Raw genomic sequence first — 25,974 nt, forward strand, 5'->3', positions numbered from 1 at the left:
ATTTCCGGGTCCTATGACTCCGTGTCATATGATGTGTTTTTGAACAAGGGGGGAGGGAAGTAGAGCACTTTCTATTGTAGCTAGTTACCATATTTCCAAACAGCACAGAAACAGTTTCCCATTGCCTCATCGTGTGAGAGAAAAACAAGGTGTTGAATTTGAGAAAGTCACTGTCATTCGGACTTTCACACACTATGGCGGGCGGATCGGTATCGGAGTGCAAGGAATACTTGTTCAAAGTCCTTGTCATCGGGGAGTTAGGTGTGGGGAAAACCAGCATCATCAAAAGATACGTCCATCAGTTATTTTCCCAACATTACAGAGCGACTATTGGGGTCGATTTTGCGCTCAAAGTTATCAACTGGGACAGCAACACGCTGGTGAGGTTACAACTATGGGATATCGCAGGTAAGATCGATGGATGCACATTTTCTACATTTCAAGACTACTGAGATGCTACAAATGGGCTTACCCTATGCTATGCATTGTTTGGTGAAAGTAGCCTGTCCACTTTCTGAAAAGTGCTCGATTGTGGTGACTGCGCAATTCTAGAGGGGAAGCGTTGAATTGCACTCGTGTTTACACGACTGCACAGCACATAATGTTGTTAGCACATTAGTAATTATGTGTATATATATTATTATTATTTTTTTACATACGTGGGCTTCATACTATGTACACAGGGGCACGTGCATATTTATGTGAAAATACCTGTTTGGTCTGTTTCCCCCGGTGTTATGATCAGGGTAACCAACATAAAACAATGTAGGTAATGGGCGGGTCGCTCGATCACCCGGCCTGTGGGGAGTGAGTCTGTCGATAATCGAACGTCAGTCCATTGTCATCTCATTCCTGCATCTTGAGTTACAGTTGGTTATGCCAGACCAGAAAGTCTGCCCTACTGTCTCTCAATAATAGCCTACAATCTAGTTTGTGGAATGTTTTCCAAACTAAGTCATGCTTGCCAGCACGTGGCTGGTCGGTGATGCTATTTTTTTTATGAGCATTGTCTTTCTACTACAGCATATTGGATGACTCATTCATATTCCATTAACATCGATAGGTTTAGGCTACTACATTAATACTATAATTTTCCATATACCCATCATGAGGTTGCTACAACCTAGCCTATGAATGAAAGTTTACAAAGTAGGTGCAAATTTGAAGAGAAATTTGAGCAATCAAGGTGACAGACCGTGACACATTCAATACAGTCTTGCACTCTCTTTTCTGCATCTAGCTGATCTAGGGTGTAATCATTAGTCCAACAGTTGCAAATGAGAGTTCCTATTGGACAAATTCAGGTATGTTTATCCCGTTCAGTTTGCTTCCGTTTTAAAAAACATTTATCAACAGAATCGGTGGAATGAATAGCCTACAGTACACCCTTGATTACACTCAAACACAGTTCACTTTCATAGCAGCCACATACAAACAGCATGATCATTTTGCTCCTTGCATAATTATATCTTGCATCTACGCGCTCTCTTCCTCTCACCTCTTCCCTTCGCTTGAAGACTGCAGGGCACAACATGTCAGCTGTCTGTGACCAGGCACAAAAACCTTTCCAAGCCAAACCTTCATATCATAACCGCTAACCACTACACACAGTCTACACTGTTGTCACCATATTAGCTAACGTCATAGTCAACATAGCTAATAGAACGAACGCGTTAGTAAACCCACTACAATGTTGCAGTACAGTCAGCAAGCAGTTTAGCTGTTACACCGGCTGGCCCCGGTGACAATATATTGACAAAACCAAACGCTTACCTTGACTTGGAAGTGTTCCAGTGTTCGATAGCCATAGCCAGCTAGCTAACATAGCATCCCTCTCTGTTTGAGCCAAAATTTGATTGGTTTGTGTTTGCGTAGGCTAAACTAGCTAGCTGCATTCACTAGCTAGTTGAAATCTGAAGTGTACATACACCTTAGCCAAATGCATTTAGACTTAGTTTTTCACAATTGCTGACATTTTAATCCTAGTAAAAATTCCCGGTCTTAGGTCAGTTAGGATCTCCACTTTATTTTAAGGATGTGAAATGTCAGAATAATAATAAGAGTGATTTATTTCAGTTTTTCTTTCTTTCATCACATTCCCAGTGGGTCAGAAGTTTACATTCCTCCTGACAGAGCTGGTGTAACTGAGTCAGATTTGTAGGCCTCCTTGCTCGCACATGCTTTTCCAGTTCTGCCCACAAATGTTCTATAGGATTGAGGTCAGGGCTTTATGATGGCCACTCCAATACCTTGACTTTATTGTCCTTAAGCCATTTTGCCACAACTTTGGAGGTATGCTTGGGGTCATTGTCCATTTGGAAGATCCATTTGCGACCTAGCTTTAATTTCCTGACTGATGTCTTGAAATGTTGCTTCAATATATCCACATCATTTTACTTCCTCATAATGCCATCTATTTTGTGAAGTGCACCAGTCCCTCCTGCCTGCAAAGCACCCCCACAACATGATGCTGCCACCCCCGTGCTTCAAGGTTTGGATGGTGTTCTTCGGCTTGCAAGCCTCCCCCTTTTTCCTCCAAACATAACAATGGTCATTATGGCCAAACAGAGGACATTTCTCCAAAAAGTATGCAGTCTGGCTTTTTTTATGTTGGTTTTGGAGCAGTGGCTTCTTCCTTGCTGAGCGGCCTGTCTGGTGATGTCGATATAGGACTTGTTTTGCTGTGGATATAGATACTCTTGTACCTGTTTCCTCCAGCATCTTCACAAGGTTTTTTGCTGCTGTTCTGGGATTGATTTTCACACCAAAGTACGTTCATCTCCAGGAGACAGAACACGTCTCCTTCTTGAGCGGTATGACGGCTGAGTGGTCCCATGGTGTTTATACTTGCGTACTATTGTTTGTACAGATGAACGTGGTACCTTCAGGTGTTTGGAAATTGCTCCCAAGGATGAGCCAGACTTGTGGAGGTCTCCAATTTTTTTCTGAGGTCTTGGCTGATTTCTTTTGATTTTCCCATGATGTCAAGCAAAGAGGCACTGAGTTTGAAGGTAGGCCTTGAAATACATCCACAGGTACACCTCCAATTGACTAAAATTATGTCAATTAGCCTATCAGAAGCTTCTAAAGCCATGACATAATTTTCTGGAATTTTCCAAGCTGTTTTTAAAGGCTTAGTCAACTAAAAGGCTGACTACACCGCTCGTGTTGGAAAATAAATGTAGAAATCTACATTATTCAATTATTGCACCCACACTGCTCGCGCTCACTAACGATCATCTGCGTTGCCAGGGCTAAAATCGAAGTCAGTTCTATTTGTGACGCAGATCGCGCTGCAAGTCCACCCATCTCCTCATTGGTTTATAGAAGCAGGTACCCACGTGCCATCTCATTGGTTATACCCGCGTGGGTGACGAACGAGGTCAGTGGCCGTAATGCACCTAATTTGCGAAAGTTGCCATTCGCAATATAAAGTCAAGAGAAGAAAAGCCTAGAAGGAGGAGAGATGACTAGAAATTATTTGGTTGAACGTTTTATGTGTGGATTAATTGTCGGAGTAGAGGACCTTGTGCATTTCAGGTAAAATAACAACTCAATGTTTATATCCCAGGACAAATTAGCTAGCTAAATAGGATGAATTACCTAGCAAGTGCAAGCTAACTAGCTAAATTGCCATAAATGTTTAATGCTTTTCGACCTGTCCCCAAATTAATGTAATTGGTTCAGAGTTTGTTTTGATATTTTAACCTGCGTGTCGTGATCGCGTTTGGTGTGGGAGGACAAAATACATTTATGCATGATGGTTTGGTTTGGTTTCTGTGTTAGTGTATGTAAACCTCTGACCCACTGGAATTGTGATACAGCGAAATAATCTGTCTGTAAACAATTGTTGGAAAAATTACTTGTCATGCACACAGTAGATGTCCCAACCGACTTGCCAAAACTATAGTTTGTTAACAAGAAATTTGTGGAGTGGTTGGAAAAAACAGTATTAATGACTCCAACCTAAGTGTATGTAAACTTCCGACTTCAACTGAGTGAAAGTGAAAATAATAAAAATACTATGAAACATAGCTGGCTATCTCTCTGTTGCTTCTCCTTCATTTTTTAAGACATTAACTTGTCTTTCTCTCTCTTTGAGTCAATTATTTAGTGCTAGCTAGCTTTAGCTTATGCTGGTCCCTTGATTGGGTGGACAATGTGTCAGTTCATTCTACAAGAGCTCTGATGGATAGGTTGGAGGATGTCCTCCGGAAGTTGTCATCATTACTTTGTTAGTCTATAGAAGGGGGTGAGAACCATGAGACTCCTAGGTTTTGTATTCAAGGCAATGTACCCAGAGGAGGATGACAACTAGCTTTCCACTATGGTTTTACCCTATAGAGTGCTGTTGAGGCTACTGTAAGAAAATTATTTGAGGCTAATCAGTTATTTAACCTCATTAGGGAGTGTGGGACGGTAGCGTCCCACCTGCCCAACATCCAGTGAAATTGCAGAGCGCCAAATTCAAAAACAGAAATACTCATTATAAACATTTATGAAGCATACAAGTGTTATACATCGGTTTAAAGATTAATTTCTTGTTAATCCAACCATGGTGTCAGATTTCAAAAAGGCTTTATGGCGAAAGCATACCAGCGATTATCTGAGAACAGCGCCCAGCAGACAAATCATTACAAACAGTAACCAGCCAAGTAGAGGAGTTACACAAGTCAGAAATAGTGATAAAATTGATCACTTACCTTTGATCTTCATATGGTGGCACTCACAAGACTCGCATTTACTCAATAAATGTTTGTTTTGGTTGATAAAGTCCATGTTTATATCCAAAAACCTCAGTTTTGTTCGCGCGTTATGTTCAAGAATCCACAGGCTCAAACGCAGTCCCAAACGGCAGACGAAAAATCGCAATAGTATCCATAAAGTTCGTAGAAATATGTCAAACGATGTTTATAATCAATCCTCCGTTTTTTTTTAGCCTAAATAATCAATAATATTTCAACCGGACAGTAACGTTGTCAATATAAAAGGTAAACAAGAAAGGCGCGCTCTCGGTCTCGCGCATGAAAAAGCTTTGGGCCACTGCAGTGTCCACTCATTCAGAGTGCTCTTACTCCCTCATTTTTCAGAATACAAGCCTGAATCAATTTCAAAAGACTGTTGACATCTAGTGAAAGGCATAGGGAGTGCAATGCTTCACGGGAAGCATTCCTTATCATTCATCACCAATATCAAAGTTTGATTTAACCTCAGCCTCCTATCAGGACCACTACACAGCTCATATCACATTGTGATCAGATTTATTTTCTCATTCAAAAAATCCTGCTTCTCCCTGTCCCTGACAAAAATACTGTAATGATTTCTGCCAACGAATGAATGGATACATTTAGTATTGGCTTCCACTATGCACACATGTGAGTCTTTTTTATTAGGCCAAGCAGGAGTACAGGCAGTTGTATGGACACAGTTGACTCCTTATCATACCAGCTGAGAAAGAGACTACAAGTTAGTCATTAGCCAGCAGTTACAGTCAGGGCCTGAGCAAGGGCTCTGTGATTTGAGTCTTAAGAGATTAAAAGGGTTGTGTTTATGTGTGTCTGTGAGGCTTCCCATCATATCCCATCATGAGGTTGTGAGATTGGGGTCAGGACATGCACGGTATAACTGTCGTGATTTGAATTTTGTGACGTATGTTGAATCCACTATAAATGAGGTTGAATTTGAAGCCAGATATAGGACTAGAGAACTGCAAAACCACTCTGAAAAGCCAAGTCTGACAAATGTTGGTGGCAGACAGGCAGAGACCGACAGGACACACCCTTTTCACCAAGACTGTTGAAAGATGACTGCTGATTGATGGTGTTCTCATCACACACTGGTAGTGCTGTGACAGGCCATCGCAACAACCTGCATGTCTGTCACTAGCTCTGATCGGTAACCCAGAGAGGGAGAGAGAGAGATTGGGACAGTGTTGAGATACTCACCGACGTGGGTATGGTACAGTGCAGGGGAGTGGGGAGCTATAGGAGGACTTGCTCATTGTAATGGATGGAATGGAATACATGGAACGGAGGGAAACGTGGCTTTCATATGTTGAATGTGTTTGATACCATTCATTCTATTCCAGCCATTACAATGAGCCCATCCTCCTATAACTCATCCCACCAGCCTCCTCTGGTACAGTGTCTCAGAGCTGGAATGCACTCTACTAGAGGAGCTGTGAAGGCAAAACACACAAACACACAGTTCCTCATTCACATTTACTGATGTCATTGCTAGAGACGCTGTGAGAGAAAACACACACTCTCACCCCCACAGGGGGATGACACACAATATACACACACCCTCCCACACACACATACACTCATCATTCACACCTGTACACCAAGTCTGGAGACGGTGAGGATGACAAGGAGTCAGAGAAGAGAAGGAATAATGGAGTGAAACAGACAAAGTGAGAGGTGTATTGCCAAGTCATTAAGGCCAGTCTTTAAAGAGCGAGACACAATTAGAACAAAGCCAATTTAACTTCCTGAAAATAATCAGAATGAATCTAAGATAAGAAATCTTAAATTAAAATGTGTTTTTGCAGGCAAGGTTTTAATCACGCCATTTTACATCTAGCTATAATGCTTTTGGTGCAGTATTTCTCAAGTAAAACAATGTGTAACGTGTTGTCTTATGCAGTGCTTGATCTGTTAGGAGGTGCCGGAACAAAAAGGGAGCGTGAGAGGGGGGTTACCTTGGGGGGCTGTTAGGTACCGGAAAATCTGTATAATAAAGAATTGCATGCATATCATCTCATTTCCGTAGTGGCATAGCGCAATAGAGTAGAGGTCTTACAAAAGTTGCACACATGGAGAATTTTTTTTGAAGCCTAGTGTCCGGGAAAAATGTTGCCTTATTTATAACACATTTCATGCAATCCTGTGTCATTTTACACGACTGGAGACTTTAGCCGAATCTTTTTTAGTAACGCACAAAGTGATCAAAATGACAGGCTACTTTGACACTGACAAACAGATTCTGAGATCAATAAAAAATGACCATGTCTTGAATCCATCAACAGCCTAGGCCTAGGTGTGTGGAGGCACATATTGTAGGCTACAATATGAGGAGGAAATTATAGTCCTAAAAATGCTTTCCAGTTACATTGACTCAACCAATGATGTGAAACTCACTTACCGGCGATGCTGTTCGACTGTTTGGAAGTTGATAACATATGTTGGTATTCTACAGACTGACAAGATAATTATCTTTTTAGCAGGAGCCATTTGCTTTCCAACCTGTGTTTTCCCATGATTGTATTTGAAATATTGCAAAAGGCCTGTTTAGGCTGAATGCTGTTCACTGACAGATTTGCCGCACGTTCCCGACTGTCGGCTACGCCTTGTAATCGGGCTTAACAATCCACAGCTAGGCATTAAAAAATAAAAGCTATTGATCCTCTGTGGCTAAAATATAGGCCTACTCCTAGTGTGGTATTGTGAATTATTTCTGAACAGACAGCGGAAATTCTATAACTTTGGCACATTTTATTTCAATTCATTAGGGATGCTGCAGCACCTCCAGCACCCGTCCCGCGGCTATGATTCTACGTCAATACATGAAGTGTAACGCTGAGTTGGAGGCTCATGTCTATCAGAGCACAGAGTGGAAGAGAAATCCCAGAAAGTGAATCTCATTCTAGTTCTGTGAGAGTCACAGGCACACGTTGGTCCCGAGGCTACAATGTTGCGCAAACCGTCAACTCGGGCCAGCCCAACATGAATCAATTCAAAGAGTGTCCAGCAGGTTTTCACATTACGTTTTTTGAGGGGGCAGGAGAATTACAGAGGAGGCAACTCGAGTTAAGACGCTTTTATTCAAATTTTTACAAACGGTGAAGATCTTTCTTTAAATTACATGATAGGTACCAGATCGTGGCAAATAGGTTCCGGAAGGAAACAGTCCAAAACTAAAAGGTGCAGGATCTGGCTCAGATTAAGCACTGGTTTTATGAAATCTGATCTGCTGGGCAGGTTGTTCTCACTGTCAGTGTGTCCTGTGGTATGATTGGAGTGCAATCACCGCAGATGTTTATCCTGTATTAGTGGGCATTGTCGAAATCAAAATCCAGCCCTCAAGTCCTGACAAACTCTTGTATTTAAATCTCACAAAACTAAGTTTTGGAAGATACTGACTTTATGACCAAAATGTACCTACTTGCACATTTAGTCAATTTTGCACTGGAATAATTGTTTCTACCTAATATCGATGTCACATATGCCGTTTTCAGCGAAAAGTTGGTTCTCGAGTTCAGTTCTTCTTTAAGCCTTTTTAATCATGCAGAATAAGTAGGTGGGCCTGTCCTCATGGCAACGATAAGGACCAACCAACTTGAGGCAATGTCGTCCTTACTCTCCCATAATGATTACCATCTCGGATGGAATGATAGTAATCAGGGCCTTGTGGAAAAATGGATGTACGTTGGAAGTCAGCGTGAGGCCTGGGCCTCGCCCGCGCCCTCTGGCCCAGAATAGCTGCGCTCATCTGGGCTTGTCTGAGCCAGGGACAGGATGATTACAACCATGGGGTGGTAGTGGAGTAAGTAAGCCAGCACCTTTTGCCAAGGATTTAGACATCCTGAGAGAAGGGCCACCTACCTCACTGTTTCTCTAGAGGGGAAGGTAAGAAAGGAAATCAATAATCGGTGAAGGGGTGAAACAGAGGAAGAAGGGGGATAGTCCCTTTTAGAGTATTTGATTATGTGGCAATGTTCATAGTCTTTGTTTTCCAGCTCCTCCTTTGCCACTCACTCTGCATGATGCAAACTTCTATTGGCCCTAGCTGTCTCGTAATGACCACCATATTTACTGTATCTCCGCCAGAGAACCGGTTAGGCCAGCATTTGAATGGACTTCTGTTGAGGTTGGTTCACAGCCCCAAGCCTCTTAACAACTGACTGGTGAGACTGCCAGTGCCTCCGCTGCCACGGCTAGCTTGGACAGTTTCCATGGTAACCCACCCACAGCTAGCATCTCGACAGAGACTGTAGAGGAAACTCGGGTTGCTAGGGCACAGGATGATGAAGAGTTTCTCTCTTTCCATCTGTTCTTCCCACTTTCATAGACAACTCCCACAAGGACCAGGGGGAAGAGAGATGGACACCCTAACCATTATGTATCTGTAGAAAAGATTACTTTCCCTCTCGGAATAGCAAAAGGCATTTAAAATATATTCAATGAAAGTCATTGGTACTTGGAGTAACATTGCATAAGTTTTTTGATAGTGGTCTCACAGGGTCTTAAGCAATACTTCCTATTTTATTTTGCTTGGGGTTTTATATTAATAATGTGGACAGCCAAATTGTAAATGTACTGGAATTCCCTAATGATCGTCTCACCCCCCTGTTTGTTTTTGTAAATATTCTAGTTTTACACACACTTGCATTCCACTTCAGGCAGTGATTAGAAAACGATATGAGAATCTCACACACAAAAACGAACCATGTCTTGACTCCTTATTGTCATTACAGTCTCCGGCTCATCATTGTAGCCTGCATCGTGAGACACTCATACCCTTCGTCGGAATGCTAATTAGGTTACAGAATTTCTCAACTACAGCACATGACTCGTATTTCTTCCCATAAGCTCACTGTGTTATCCTGTTCTCCCTTAACAATGTTGAATCGCTGCCTATATCGAGGTTGTGCCATTGGGGGTTAGACCTTTTTTCAAGACTGCCTTGGAGGTTACAGTAGAATAGATAACAAGCCGTCTGTTGTCTAACCATTGAACCTTATCATGGCTCTAATGGCCGAACATCTCAGCACAAACCACAATCATCGTGTGTGTGTGTGTGTGTGTGTGTGTGTGTGTGTGTACTGGGCTAATTGATCCATTTAATCAATCTCTATGGCTATGTATACACATCTTTTTTTTTTCACTAATTGGTATTTTGACCATTCAAATCAGCTCCGAAAAATATCTGATGTGATTGGCTAAAAGACAGATTAGCGGGAAAAATATCTGATGTGATTGGTCAAAAGATAGATTAGCGGGAAAAATATCAGAATTCAGCTGCCTGTGTTAAACGCAGCCTAAGAAGCGTTTCGACTCATTCTGTTTCCCCTCTGGAAGGTGAGGGCTACTCCTACAGCATAGCGACGCTTACTTATCAATCACACACCATCTGAGTGGCACTGAATTTTCAGCCCTAAACTCACAATCTTATAGGCCTACTCCTAGTGTGGTATTGTGGATCATCCTAAAAAAGATGTCAGTGAAGAGATCAATTTCCAATGGCTTCCAATACAGTGGAGCTTATTATGTCTACAGGTGAAATCATTGGCTAACACAACCTAATAGCCTAGCTACTTATTAGTTTTATTACCACAAGGATGCTCCTATCCAGAGTAACTCCAGAATTCATGTCATTGTCAACATAACCAGTACGTGTGGCCCATGCGGGAAATGGACCAACAACAGCCTTAGTTTTGCTAGCATTGTGTTGATTATAGTGAAAACAGACTTTTTAAAGTTCGGTATGTACAGTATGTGAACCTGTTTCCAGGTTGGGAGTGAGGACCAAGGAGTGAAACTCTCTAAGCTCACTTCAGTTTTCTTCCTCTTCTTACCACTGTGCAGAAGTCAATTACGATGTTATGAAACTCATAACTGAAAAATGTTCCCTGCGACTGGCCTTGTCTCTCTCTTTATTCACTGTATTCAGACTGTGGTTTTAAGCTTTGTGAACGCCACTCAATTTGTCTTCAGAAGATTTTCAGAAAATCTTAATTTACCATTCCTCGTTCGTCTCTCATCAACAAATAGCTGACATTTTGAAAATATCAGAGCACTTGTTCTGTCAATATTTGACTACCCAGTTCATTCGATTCTTACTAGAAACCATTTTCCCGCAAATGTCAGCCTGAGCCTTAAGTGTTTCTGTGTGGAGCCTGTTTATTGAAATCCAAGAAATATACCTGGAGAACATTTTTAAAGTGAGGTTCTTTTTTCTGGGTTTTTATTTCTTCTAAGACTTCTTCTAATGAATCTCTGGGCACCAAAAGGCCTGGAAATGAAAGCCTTATTTCAACCGATCGTCTCTCCTTCCTACTGTGCCGTGTCCCCAGTGAGTTCACCTGGGGTTAAACAGACTAAATTTAGACCCTCAATTATGAGCAATTACTGAGCAGGTCTGTAGGCTCCTCAGTGTATTCACTCCCTCGCTGACACCCGCACTGCAACGCGCTGCTCAGTTTCCATACATGGCTGGGTGAAGTACCTATAATGATGTAAAACTTCAGGGGGGAAAACTGCCATCACAGTTCCTGAAACTGCTCTCTGTATTCCGTGTTCAACTTGGCTGCAGTGTATACTGGGTGCTGTAATGTGAGGTGAGCTACTCCTAATTAGTTATCTTTAATTGGATGAAGTGTGCTGTAACAACATCCATTTCTGTTGTGAGGAACTGAAACCCTTTCAGTGGAAAACTGAAGTGATGGTCTAGAAGCCTGGCTGGCTGGGTGTGATCCCAGCCAGGGGTCTTCCCATTGAACCCCCGACCTGAAGATTCACCTTAGCGCCTCAGCGAACAATCACTCACTGGTTGATTGACCTCAGCAGTCTTGAAGGTTCAATAAACTCTTGTCCTGGGAATTATTTTTGGAAGATGGGGCTCCACCAGAATCTGGTTCCTCTCAAGGTTTTGTCCAGTGCTCATTACTGTAATTCAATGGACCTTTCAGGGAAATGTAAAATTGTTAGGGTCAATTGTGTTGGAATTTTCCCACCAGATTGCAAGACAAAACAGATGAAATGCTTTAAACCATGATAACCATTCTATTTAACTTGTCAAATAGAATTTGCAGTTTTAGTTGTATTTGAGGTAGAGCTCGACCGATTAATCGTAATGGCCGATTAATTGGGGCCGATTTTCAAGTTTTCATAACAATCGGAAATCAGTATTTTTGGATGCCGATTTTGCCTTTTTTATTTATATATATATATATATATATATATATATATATATATATATAAAAAATAAATTACACCTTTATTTAACTAGGCAAGTCAGTTAAGAACACATTCTTACTTTCAATGACTGCCTAGGAACGGTGGGTTAACTGCCTTGTTCAGGGGCAGAACAAATTTTTTTCCTTGTCAGCTCGGGGATTCAATCTTGCATCCTTACAGTTAACTAGTCCAACGCTCTAACCACCTGCCTCACGAGGAGCCTGCCTGTTACGCGAATGCAGTAAGAAGTAAGTTGCTAGCTAGCATTAAACGTATCTTCTAAAAAAACAATCAATCAATCATAATCACTAGTTACACATGGTTGATGATATTACTAGTTTATCTAGCGTGTCCTGCGTTGCATATAATCGATGCGGTGTGCATTCGCGAAAAAGGACTGTCGTTGCTCCAACGTGTACCTAACCATAAACATCAATGCCTTTCTTAAAATCAATACACAGAAGTATATATTTTGAAACCTGCATATTTAGCTAAAAGAAATCCAGGTTAGCCGGCAATATTAACCAGGTGAAATTGTGTCACTTCTCTTACGTTCATTGCACGCAGAGTCAGTGTATATGCAACAATTTGGGCCGCCTGGCTCATTGCGAACTAATTTGCCAGAACTTTACGTAATTATGACATAACATTGAATGATGCACAATGTAACAGGAATATTTAGACTTAGATAATCTAACACCCGTTAGATAATATACGGAACGGTTCCGTATTTCACTGAAAGAATAAACGTTTTGTTTTCGAGATTATAGTTTCCGGATTCGACCATATTAATGACCTAAGGCTCGTATTTCTGTGTGTTATTATTAATAATATTAATAATAAGTCTGTTATTTGATAGAGCAGTCTGAGCGGTGGTAGGCAGCAACAGGCTCGTAAGCATTCATTCAAACAGCTCTTTCGTGCATTTTGCCAGCAGCTCTTCGCAATGCTTCAAGCATTGCGCTGTTTATGACTTCAAGCCTATCAACTCCCGAGATTAGGCTGGTGTAACTGATGTGAAATGGCTAGCTAGTTAGCGGGGTGTGCGCTAATAGCGTTTCAAAGGTCACTCGCTCTGAGACTTGGAGTAGTTGTTCCCCTTGCTCTGCATGGGTAACGCTGTTTCGAGGGTGGCTGTTGTCGATGTGTTCCTGGTTCGAGCCCAGGTAGCGGCGAAGAGAGGGATGGAAGCTATACTGTTACACTGGCAATACTAAAGTGCCTATAAGAACATCCAATAGTCAAAGGTATATGAAATACAAATCATATAGAGAGAAATAGTCCTATAATTCCTATAATAACTACAACCTAAAACTTCTTACCTGGGAATATTGAAGACTCATGTTAAAAGGAACCACCAGCTTTCATATGTTCTCATGTTCTGAGCAAGGAACTTAAACGTTAAGCTTTCTACGTTAAGCTTTCTTACATGGCACATATTGCACTTTTACTTTCTTCTCCAACACTTTGTTTTTGCATTATTTAAACCAACTTGAACATGTTTCATTATTTATTTGAGGCTAAATTGATTTTATTGATGTATTATATTAAGTTAAAATAAGTGTTCATTCAGTATTGTTGTAATTGTCATTATTGCAAATACATGTTAAAAATCATCCGATTTAATCGGTATCAGCATTTTTTGGGTCCTCCAATAATCGGTGTCGGTATCGGCGTTGAAAAATCATAATCGGCCGACCTCTAATTTGAGGTACACGTTGAAAGGAACAGAATGGGAGATTTTAGATAGGATTTTGATCTGCAGGCTTCAGTTGACATTGAGCATGGGTTATATGTAGTCAATAATATGTGGATGAGTGTCCTATCTGTGCGAATTCTTAATCAATGCAGCAGGCACTTGTTTGGTGGTTCAATTTCAGTAACCAGGTTTCCACCCAACCTTTTTTTTTAGGCGAGTAAAGTACATGTTTGCTAAAAAAATGTCATACCTGATGGAAACAAGCAAATTTGTCGGTAAACATTCCAGATGTGGACAAATCAAAATACATTAGACGGTGGGATGTTTAGTTGTCGGTAAAATTAATTATGCAATAAATGGTGGTGGAAAAGCATTTTTTACGCAAATATTGATATAATAACCATCATATCGATATGTTCTGTAGTCTCCCACTATGACTCGAGGAAGCATGATGTTTTTATTAGGCTACAGATTAAATAAGTTACGATGAATTTCACCGGGGGGCAAAAGTGCACAGTGATGAGCTTGATGCTCCTTTTCATTTTATATCGAGGATCTTATTCAGGTGACATGATAATTGATGGTTGGCTGCCGTTTGACATCATGTATAGATGATAGATTTTTCTATTGTGTTATCGACTGTACGTTTGTTTTACGTGTAACTCTGTGTTGTTTTTGTCGCACTGCTTTGCTTTATCTTGGCCAGTTCGCAGTTGTAAATGAAAACCGTTGATTTCAATGTTTAACAAACCGTACAACTCTATGCACAAGGACTTAACAACAATTTACACAGAACATTTTACAAAAACACATCTATTAGAATGCTGAGTTTGGTAATAGAGTTTTGGTAACATCTCCCTCATTTTGTCTCGTTTTCCAAAAACTCCCACGATGTATGCAGAAAGAATGAGGGCTCAGCTATGATATAACACATCGACTTTGAAATCATCTCTTTTGGTTATTGAACTACAGTAAGTGAGTGGATTTACACCCGGTAACGGAATCGCGGTAACGGAATTTCATCATGGTCCCTGATCTGTCCTACACAGAAAATAATATGAATGTCATTCTCTTCATGGTGATGTAACCTAAATAGGTACACAAAGGTATAAATGTACAATATCCTCCTTTGCATCTTTGGGTATTATTCTATTATTCTAATGAGCTCTGACCCCAAACAAGACCAAATTTTGTTGGACCGGACCAAATCTGAACCTAGCATAGAGTTCTATGTTTCAGAAGTTTGGGCATCAAAGTACATTGTAGTATACTCAACTCTAGTGTCCTCTACTATGTACTGAACTCTACGTTTACTCTGTTTTTGTACTGTAATGAACTATACTCTACTTTTCCGTGCTGTACTCTACTGTGCTGTACTGCGCTGTCCAAACTTGTGAACCCAACTGTGGTTTGTGACGACTATAATTTCCCGTTCTAGACAATTCAATTGCCGAAATTCCGTTTTTGGGATGGGGGATTCCGTTATCGATTTGGTAACAACATTTTTAGTTGATACTGGCACCCCAGATCCCAGTGGTAATTCCCCTTGCTTTGACTTCAAAGCACCACTCGAGATTTCTAGAGAGAATGGATTAATTATCGAGGAGGCAGATATCTTTCTAGGCTTGTCTTCTTGGATTAGAGTGAGGAAAAAGTGGGTCAAGATTTGTTTTCATCATATTTGGTGGGGAAGGGGAACCACAACGAAGGGGAAAATACCACTCTTACACTCTAAATGATGCATTAAGACTATTAAAACTTCTCTTTGACTGAGCGACTTATGCCTTTGTGAAACACTGTTGAGAACCCTCACTCAGTTTGATATCCATGTCTAAATCATTATTGGTAAACGGGGCTAATTCTCCCCAAACTGGCACCTTTTAATGTGAGTCTGGTGAGATATTTAGTGGAGTAATATCAGAGGCGGTCTTTGTTGCGGTGTGTTCACTGCCCTGGCCTATAGGACCAGTGGAATATCCTCTCACAGGTTTGCCTGTGTGAGTACGGAGGGAACAGGCCCTGCTTTGATGTCTCATTAGCAACACTAACACTAACACTAGGCTTACTTGCTGTCACCCCTCTCCTATAGGCCTACTTCAATGTTTTGTACATCAAGATGTGTTGTTTTTCCTTGGACCCTGGCTGATGTGTTATTTTGGGGCAGTAGCTGAATAACTAAATTGTGTCACTCATTGAGCATTTCAACCAACAGCCTTCTGTTTACTAACTCCATAAATACTACTAGACCTACAAGGTTGCATTGTGTACTGTACCATTGAGTTACTAATCACATTCCTTTCATGTCCCCCATTCAGGCCAGGAGCGATTCGGGAACATGACGCGGGTGTACTACAAGGAGGCGGTGGGGGCATTCGTGGTGTTTGACGTGACGAGGGGCTCCACTTTCGAGGCAGTGTCCAAATGGAAGCACGACTTGGACAGCAAGGTGAAACTGGCCAATGGGAGCCCTATACCCTCGGTGCTGCTTGCCAATAAGTGTGACCAGAAGAAAGAGAGCTCCAAAAACATTTCCCTCATGGACAACTTCTGTAAAGAGACTGGCTTCCTGGGCTGGTTCGAGACCTCGGCCATGGTGAGAGAGAGACAGACACACACACACATACGCTAGGCCTACACCATAAGACTATAACAGCTTGTTGCTGTTTTGCTATTCGCTCTCCCCTAATCATAAAGCATTAGCTACAACCACACTGCAGATAATAGTATAGTTAGTGTGTGCATTAGGCTTTTGTATTCAGCTTGAACTGAAGGTAAATGTAGGTTTTTGTTTGTAAAGTTGTTTCCTAATGTTTTACAGGTTGCTTTTCGGTAAATAATAAATAAAACACAATTGTCAACAAACAATGACAAACATTTGACTCTTACTCCGATCAGCTCAGAAGTAGCATGACATTGCCCATTTAATGCCACGTGTTTAAGATGGCTGACATAGCTCAGCGTATTAAGGGTAAACCGGTGCTTTCAGGTCTAGTTGCATGGTTGATTCACCACGGCTTGCCGATTTTCTTTTAAATCACGTTTCACACACACACGTTACATTCTGTTTTTCTGGTCGTTTTTTTTTTGTTGCTCCACGTCAAACAGATTAATAGATTTAATGAATGGAAATCAAAACGAGGGCAGAAATAGCATGAACAGGTAATGTAATAAAAGTGTAAAGGCCTGACTTGGGGGAGTTAAATCAGAACTTTAGTTAGCAGTGCTCCTCGTGCTGTGAAATTGAATTATTCGTGCTGTGTTGTTACAAAGAGCAGAGTGGGAAAACACAAGCATATCCCTCTGTGTCACTCGGAGCACTATTAGTTAGGTCAGAGAGAGGCATGCTCGTCAAGCAATTCCAGCCAGGGTCACAATCACAACGATAACGGCTGCGGTCTTCATTTCCATTCCAAGATCTGTTAAATGCCTTCAATTGAATGCTTATCCTCATCTGAAAATGCTCTGCTTTGTTTACAGGCTCTTTTGTTGAACAGTTTTGAGCTTTTATTGGAGTTTGTTCAGTGAGGACTTTAGCGAGAAATTCAGAATGACATTTATAATATTAGGGATCATAGCCGCGGGGAGTAGTTTGGAGGTGGGGTGCTGCGAATATTCACATTTTTTCAAAGGGGGGTGGATTTGCCCGTGCTGCAGACTGCTATATCAGTCCATTTATACCGGACTATTAAAGGCCCAGTGCACTACTTCTGTTTTTTTTTTTTTTTTTTTTTTTCCCAAAATCAGAATAATAATACAAAATATATATATTTTTTGTATTCCGATTTTTCAGGGGGTGCTACATCACCCTTACCTCCTGCGGCACTGGGTCTCGTTTAAGTGGTAGTTATGTTTCGTAGAGAGACGGGTGGAGACACCACAGGAATATGTATTACAATACGTATGCACTAGAGTTTACCCCATATTAGTGGACTGATCGATTGTTGGGTCGATAGGCTGTTGGTCGACCCCATCTTAATTACGTCTATAATCAATAGCCCAACTATTAAATGGCCCTGGCTTTATAAGTCATCCATATATACAGTTGAAGTCGGAAGTTTACATTCACCTTAGCCAAATACATTTCAACTCAGTTTTTCACAATTCCATTTAATCCTAGTAAAAAATCCCTGTCTTGTCAGTTAGGATCACCACTTTATTTTAAGAATGTGAAATGTCAGAATAATAGTAGAGAGAATGATTTATTTCATATTTTATTACTTTCATCACATTCCCAGTGGGTCAGAAGTTTACATACACTCAATTAGTATTTGGTAGCATTGCCTTTAAATTGTTTAACTTGGGTCAAACATTTCGGGTAGCCTTCCACAAGCTTCCCACAATAAGTTGGGTGAATTTTGGCCCATTCCTCCTGACAGAGCTGGTGTAACTGAGTCAGGTTTGTAGGCCTCCTTCTATGGAAGATTTTCTATGGGATTGAGGTCAGGGCTTTGTGATGGCCACTCCAATACCTTTACTTTGTTGTCCTTAAGCCATTTTGCCACAACTTTGGAAGTATGCTTGGGGTTGTTGTCCATTTGGAAGACCCATTTGCGACAAAGCTTTAACTGATGTCTTGAGATGTTGCTTCAATATCTCCACATAATTGTACTTCCTCATGATGCCATCTATTTTGTGAAGTGCACCAGTCTCTCCTGCAGCAAAGCACCCCCACAACATGATGCTGCAACCCTGTGCTTCATGGTTGGGATGGTGTTCTTCGGCTTGCGAGCCTCCCTCTTTTTCCTCCAAACAAGACAATGGTCATTATGGCCAAACAATTTTATTTTTGTTTCATCAGACCAGAGGACATTTCTCCAAAAAGTATGATATTTGTCCCCATGTGCAGTTGCAAACCGTAGTCTAGCTTTTTTGTGTCGGTTTTGGAGCAGTGGCTTCTTCCTTGCTGAGCGGCCTTTCAGGTTATGTCGATATAGGACTCGTTTTACTGTGGATATAGATACTTTTGTACCTGTTTCCTCCAGCATCTTCACAAGGTACTTTGCTGTATGACATCTGCGTGATCCCATGGTGTTTGTACTTGCGTACTATTGTTTGTACAGATGAACGTGGTACCTTCAGCGTTTGGAAATTGCTCCCAAGGATGAACCAGACTTTTTTTTCCCGAGGTTTTTGATTTTCCCATGATGTCAAGCAAAGAGGCACTGAGTTTGTAGGTCTTGAAGTACATCCACAGGTACACCTACATCTGACTCAAATGATGTCAGTTAGCCTACAGAGGCTTCTAAAGCCATGACATAATTTTCTGGAATATTACAAGCTGTTTAAAGGCACAGTCAACTTAGTGTATGTAAACTTCTGACCCACTGGAATTGTGATACAGTGAATTATAACTGAAATAATCTGTCTGTAAACAATTGTTGGAAAAGTACTTGTCATGCACACAGTAGATATCCTAACTGACTTTCCAAAACTATAGCTTGTTAACAAGAAATTTGTGGAGTGGTTGAAAAACAATGTTAATGACTCCAACCTAAGTGCATGTAAACTAAACTTCCGGCTTCAACTGTATTTGGCTAAGGTGTATGTAAACTTCCGACTTCAGCTGTGTATATATATATATTTTTTTCTTCATTAGAACAGACTCTCTGGTACACTTATTTAATAAGCACTTGCTGTGGTGCTTTCAGGCTGCAGTTGGGAGGAGAGCGAGACAACGTGCACCAGTCACACATGCACTCAATGTGTGACCATCGCGCTGTTATCAATGAGTCATTTGTGTCTAAATTATTTAATCAAACAGTGTGCATAAAGAATCAGACAAGCTCAGTGCATATGTAGTTGATTTTTTTAAACACATAGGGTATATCTGTCTATATATGGAAAAATAAGTTTAAACATTTGGTCGATTGGTCAAAAGAACAGGATGAATCTCAGTCGACCAATTTTTATTTTTTTTTAGTCTGGGAAAGTCCTAGTATGCACAAACACACACTGTGTGAGTATTGTGTGTGTGGAAATTGCTCCCGATCTATGTGAAAATTAGGTCAATGGGGCCCTGTTGTCATGAAGCTGGCGACTGTGTGTGTGTGTGCCTCAGTTCACCGGGAGGTCTTTAAGTTTCTGCTTGTCACCGCAATTCTGATGCCACCTCTAGTCCCTGCGGAAATTACAGTTAGCTCTCACTTGTGATCTCCTGTAGTGTCCATGTCCACACACTAGCACCATTAACTCAATGTGTTTGGGCAGGTTGTGTTTAAACAGTTGAGAGTTTTGGTTGGATAATGGCACACTCACCCACATCTCAGTGACATCCCCGTTCCCCAGCCCATGGAAAGCTCACAGGGATACCCTTTAGAACCCCACACACTCGGTGTCCCGATCAGCTTTGAGGTTATGGCGCCCACAGCGTTTCCCAGCTCTAATCCTGCGCTGTTAGACCTGTTGGTGCTTAGACATGTCCTTTGATTGAAGTGTGCCACTAGAAACCAAAGCATGGCAGTTATTTTTTTACCATCTCTGCTAAAGGAGTGAATTCCTCCTTGCAGAATCAAGGGCTAATCCACCCTCATACATATACATTCATTACACAGTAGGCTATCGTGTGCTGAATCATGGGGCACAACCCATATAGTTGCAACACCTTGACGGTCACATATTGAGGTACTGTAGAAGGTTCCCTGCTTTGAAAACTTGATTTCATTTGACATTTTAGTGATTTAAGCAGACACTCTTTTCCAGAGCGACTTGAGTGCATACATTTTCATACTGGTCCCCCTTGGGAATCAAACCCACAATCAAACCCACGTTGCAAGGACCATGCTCTACCAACTGAGCTACATGGGATTTCCTGTGTTATTTCTTCTAGGATAACCTCATAACCTACATTGCGAGAAAGAATTTATATATGTCTGTTTAGAGCCTTGTGTGTGTGTTATTCTGTGGGATTGTATGCAGTGAGCACTTCTAACAGTTGAACAGAATGGCAAACATGAGCCTCCAGGGAATCTCAGGCTTCGTGAAATGCAAAATGTCCCTGCTGCTGAATTCCCTTTTCTGTCATCATTTGCAGCTGTGCATACGTATGTATGTGTGTGTGTGAGTTCATGTGAGTGACAGAAGGTGTGCCAGTACCCAGCATGCACCAGCACATGTTCCTGAGATGAATGACTCCATTAGAGGCTGTAACTCAGATGGTTGGCATGGAGGTGTGTGTGTGTGTGTGTGTGTGTGTGTGTGTGTGTGTGTGTGTGTGTGTGTGTGTGTGTGTGTGTGTGTGTGTGTGTGTGTGTGTGCAAGTAACACACAAGTGTGTGTTTTATAGACATGTCTGTTTTAATTTGTGCTAAACCACTAGGGTTTGGCAGTATACTGTATTTTACGATCTACCGATATTGATGCACGGACCGGTTTGGGCTTTTACATGACATATATATATATATATATATAAAACAGTATTTTAATGTTCGGTTTGTTAAATGTGAGATGCCATGTGTAATGTCCATTTTAATAGTTTACTTGAGTCATCTCTCTCTCATGCCACTTTCCACACAGAGCTAGCCCTGCCCCCTACCAAGAGTGCATTTGTTGTTCCTCGACCACGAGACAGTTGCTTTCAATCTGCATGCATGGTGAATGCAGCACATGCAACAATGTTGATGACAACGATGCTTTTTTCACTTTGCCTCTTAATATAAATCCACTAGTGTTCTATAATTACACTATTAGTTTCTTACATACAACCGCTAGTTTGTAATTTCTTATTAAGTTGGGCCTAAATTCTGTTAGCTGCAAATTGTTAGCCGGTAATCATTAGCTAGCTAATAAATGTACTGAGTCAGAGAAAACGTAATGAGCTATTCATCCTGATAATACCAGTGATGGTATAGACCGAAATCAGCATGTTTGTGTAACAGTATCTTGTAAATCAAAGCAAGAATATGTTAGCTACATGAAGTAGCTGAGAGAAAACGTTCAATGTATCCAAAGATTATAGGATCCCCTAGGAAACACTTATCAACACTTTGGTTCCTACCCTGTCACAACTCCTCCCTGGCATTTTCATTCATTGTCATGTCAAGCAACACTGTATTGAAAGTGCCCACTATAATATTCTAACTATAGAATTAGAATAATTATTATTTCCATGATTCCAACAGTTCACCGAAGTGTTGTGCTCTAAATCGTGAAATCGCAATTGCAACATTTAGTTAAAAACAAGGCTTAGATTGTTTGCCCATATCGTGCCGCAGGAAATGTATGAAAATGCATTTTTATTTTATTTTAGGTAGAATTGAACAGTATAAAACCATCAGAATGATGAAAGACTAATTGAAATGACTTAGAATGTATGTGTTTCCACCCTAGGGTCATGCACTACTCATAAAACACATTTAGAATTTTTTTTCACCCGGCCTAATTTTTCAGATTTACTGAGGAATAATGAAAAAACAGCTTGGCTCTCGGGAACCGACCAGCTACACAGCAGATGTAGCAACCAGGAAAAATAGACCCAAGACTAAATATACCACCCCACATTCATAGACACATGCCCAAGATACTCACCCTTCACTTGATGCTCAGTAATGCATTGGCTACATTAGCCATCCAGGTTTAATCTAGTTGACTCATTGACATAGTGCTGTACTGCTAAACACCCATGCTAAATGTGGTCTCACGTGAGGTGTGTGTGTGGTTAGGGGCCGTCACCATGTTGAAGGGTGGCCAAGCATTCAGAAGCACACCTCAGGCTACAGTCCCTAGAGGTCACAGGTCACTTTCAATATCGACCGTTGGACAGCTCTGCGAGCGCAATAGAAACCCTGCATCATTCCGTTGGGTGGAATGGGAATCCATATGTTAAGGGTGTGCATAAAACATTAACAACAACTTCCTAATATTAAGTTGTAACCCCCCTTTTGCCCTCAGAACAGCCTCATTTCACCAGGGCATGGACTCTAAAAGGTATTGAAAGCGTTCCACATGGACGCTGGGCCATGTTGACTCCAATGTTTCCCACAGTTGTGTCTAGTTGGATGTCCTATGGGTGGTGGACCATTCTTGATAGACACGGGAAACTGTTGTGTAAAAAACCCAGCAACGTTGCAGTTCTTAACACAAACCGTTGTGCCTGGCGCCTACTACCATACCCCATTCAAAGGCACTTAAATATTTTGTCTTGCCCGTTCACACTCTGAATGCCACTCTCAATTGTATCAAGACTTAAAAATCCTTCTTTAACCTGTCTCCTTCCATTCATCAACACTGATTTTGAAGTTGATTTAAAAAGTGACATCATTAAGGGATGATGGCTTTCACCTGGATTCACCTGGTAAGAGCAGGTGTTCATAATGTTTTGTACACTGTGTATGTAGGCCTATCCATTCCTTGAGAGAAACACTGTGTCTGCTGATTTGGATTGGACTTCAATTGGATTTAGATTTCCTTATTTGTTCACACACCAGATTCCTCCCATGCCAGAAGTCTGATGTAGCCTACAGCTGTTTGCTGTGGAAGTAATGACCTCCCATCACAACACAAAGAGCAGTTTCAACTCAAATAGTATTTTAGTTGAAATCTCATCTGCATTCATAATTGGACTTTGTGTTTGATGCCATGCTCCATCATATTTGACCCTTCATTCCTGTTTGATGCAGCTTTGATACACTTGTGTTGTCCAGTCGTACACTCACCCTGAGTTTCACTGCTCCCAAGGTGCCCTGGCCGTTTCTCTGAAGTGTCACTTTGTGAATGTCTTAGCAGCAGTCGAGGCCTGGAGAAGATGCATTAATATTCATAACCCCTCCAAAACGAGGGATGACAGCTTTGTGCTGTGCTGCACTTGGCTGCTGAGGTGCGAAATGACAAAATGAGGGATGGCTGCTGTTTTCAAGACCCGCTCTCTGATGCCACTCAGCTGCCTATATGAAGTAGTCTAAAGAGCTGTAGCAGAGTCATGAAAGAATATTAGCCAGACTGCTAATGTTGGATGCCTAGTCACGGGCCATGGCTATAGGAAAGGTCCTCTTGAGTTGACAACTGAGGATAACACAACCTCTGGTGCTTGCATAGAAGTGAGAGGTGGATGAAATCCCAGTGGGTTATCTTTTTTTATAGACTGTTTCACCAATGTTGCTCCTCATTAGTTAACTGCCTAAACCAATATCCTCAGCAACTGTATTCATATTGAATTGATGTGACCTTTAACCTTAAGCCTGTTGTTGTTTCACCTTTCCCAGGACAACATCAACGTGGACGAGGCAGCTCGGTTCCTGGTGGAGAACATCCTGCTGAACGACAAGGGCCTGCCATACGAGGAGAGCAACGGGGACCCCATCAAGCTCGACCAGGAGACGGTGGCTGCTGAGAGCAAGCCAGGCTGCTGCTAGCTCTGAGGACTCCTACTGCATCCACCTTTCAACCTCCTCCCACTGGATCAATCAATCAATCAATCAAATGTATTTATAAAGCCCTTTTTACATCTGCCGATGTCACAAAGTGCTATACAGAAACCCAGCCTAAAACCCCAAACATCAAGCAATGCAGATGTAGAAGCGCGGTGGCTAGAAAAAAACGCACTAGGATGGAATGAACCTAGAAAGAAACCTAGTGAGGAACCATGCTCTGAGGGGTGGCCAGTCCTCGTCTGGCTGTGCCGGGTCGAGATTATAACAGGGTAGCACCTCAGGCCAGCTCACACAGAGGGCCTAGAGGTCAAGGACTGGGTCTCCTAGCCCCACCCCTCCCCTATGTCCATTAACCCTGGACCGCCTCAACACCCTTCCAAACCTTAGCCGCCGTCTTCTGTATCTATGATCACATCGGGCTGCTGTTCAGGAAGGGCGTGACCCTGAACCCCATATCCCACCCCAAGCTGTCGTTACACTGGACCCATGCCCCCTGTCCAATGACCCTGCGGAAGGGCTACTGTCCAGGGAGTGGGTCTCGTCACACCCTAGCTCACTGACAATTACGCATGCAACTGTCTTGTTTCATAATGGTGCCATGAGTTCTCTTTTTTTTTTTTCATCGTTTTTGCTGAAGGCCTGAACAAAGGTGGGACTAAGGATGTACCATAAATAAATGTGTGTTTTTATCATGATGATCTGTGGAATATCTTCCAGTGTTCTTCTAGGCAATGCTAGTCACACACGGACAACAACAAAAAATACATTTATCTTGAAAGAAAGAACAAATAGAAGGAAGGTGCCATTGGAACTCAGAGAGAAATCCCTGAGAGACTTGATGTCTCAGTAATAGTACGAAAGAGTACATCTAAGATGTGTATTTTTTTTTACATTTGTGTTTGATCATGTACTGTACAATTCCTGGTGAGGTACATCAGGCCAGGGAGGGAACCCTCCCACTACCCAAGCAGTTGAGAATCCTAGGCAAGTGTAAATCATTTTTTTAAACACCGTGCGGGGTCTATTAAGTTTGTGTGAAAATATACTTTGAAACTACTACAAAAACCAAAAAATAATAAACATTTTTAATTGATAATAGTTTGTGTTGTCTTGGCTTAATTCTTCATTAGTGACACAATTGAATTGTCTGTATTGAGTGGAATTGAAAGAATGTGTGTGTGTTTGTGTCACATTTTAGATTTTAGTCATTTAGCAGACGCGCTTATCCAGAGCAATTTACAGGAGCAATTAGGGTTAAGTGCCTTGGAGGTGATCCCTAAGGCTCAACATTTGAGGAGAAACTGAAAATGCGATCAGAGAAATGGGAATTCACATTATGAAAGGTTTCACATAATTCCTTGGGCTATTGATGTGTATCAGGCATGACCATGCTGTACCACTTAGGGGAGGCTGTGTGTGTGATAGTCATCAGACTATTCTGCTCACTGCTGCAGCTCATTCTCTCCCATGCCCCCATTATTACCGGAGAAGAAACCAACGTCACACTAGCCTCCAGGACACACACTCATGTCGACTATTGCAGCAATGTCTACTACTGCCTATTCATTTTGTCTCTACTGACTTCATTTTGACTGAAGTAAGAGGAAGTATGCCTATGCAATTTGATCCATTGGTGCCAGTTTAACAGAACTAAGCTGCTGAAATAAAGTGGATGTTTATAAAGGAAGCTGAATGTAATTAAAAATTTGTCTGTCTGCCACCCATTAAAAATCATAAATGGCTTAATGATTAGTATGAATCGAAAAATGTATCAGTTTCACTTAAAGTCAAAAGGTTTGACGGCAATACCATATCAAATTCAAGTCAGTTGGGAACAAGTTTTTGATGGCCCAATATCTTGGCATCAGCTCTATGAACTGACATAAACCAACAATTGACACATCAATCTGTTCATTTCAATTTAAGTTATTACATTATGAAAGATATTTGA

The 25,974-nt window shown here is 41.4% G+C and overlaps 1 protein-coding gene across 1 annotated transcript; it reads left to right on the plus strand.

Moving 5' to 3' along the window:
- Positions 1 to 79: 79 nt before the first annotated feature.
- Positions 80 to 25,119, plus strand: LOC139415383 (ras-related protein Rab-32-like). The gene is made up of 3 exons (XM_071163492.1): positions 80 to 408; positions 15,975 to 16,252; positions 23,856 to 25,119. The coding sequence occupies exons 1-3, from the start codon at positions 195 to 197 to the stop codon at positions 24,003 to 24,005; spliced, it is 642 nt and encodes a 213-aa protein (XP_071019593.1). The 5' UTR covers positions 80 to 194; the 3' UTR covers positions 24,006 to 25,119.
- The last annotated feature ends 855 nt before the right edge of the window (positions 25,120 to 25,974 follow it).

This window comes from Oncorhynchus clarkii, chromosome 8, assembly GCF_045791955.1.
Source record: "Oncorhynchus clarkii lewisi isolate Uvic-CL-2024 chromosome 8, UVic_Ocla_1.0, whole genome shotgun sequence".
In the NCBI taxonomy this organism is placed as follows: Eukaryota; Metazoa; Chordata; class Actinopteri; order Salmoniformes; family Salmonidae; genus Oncorhynchus; species Oncorhynchus clarkii.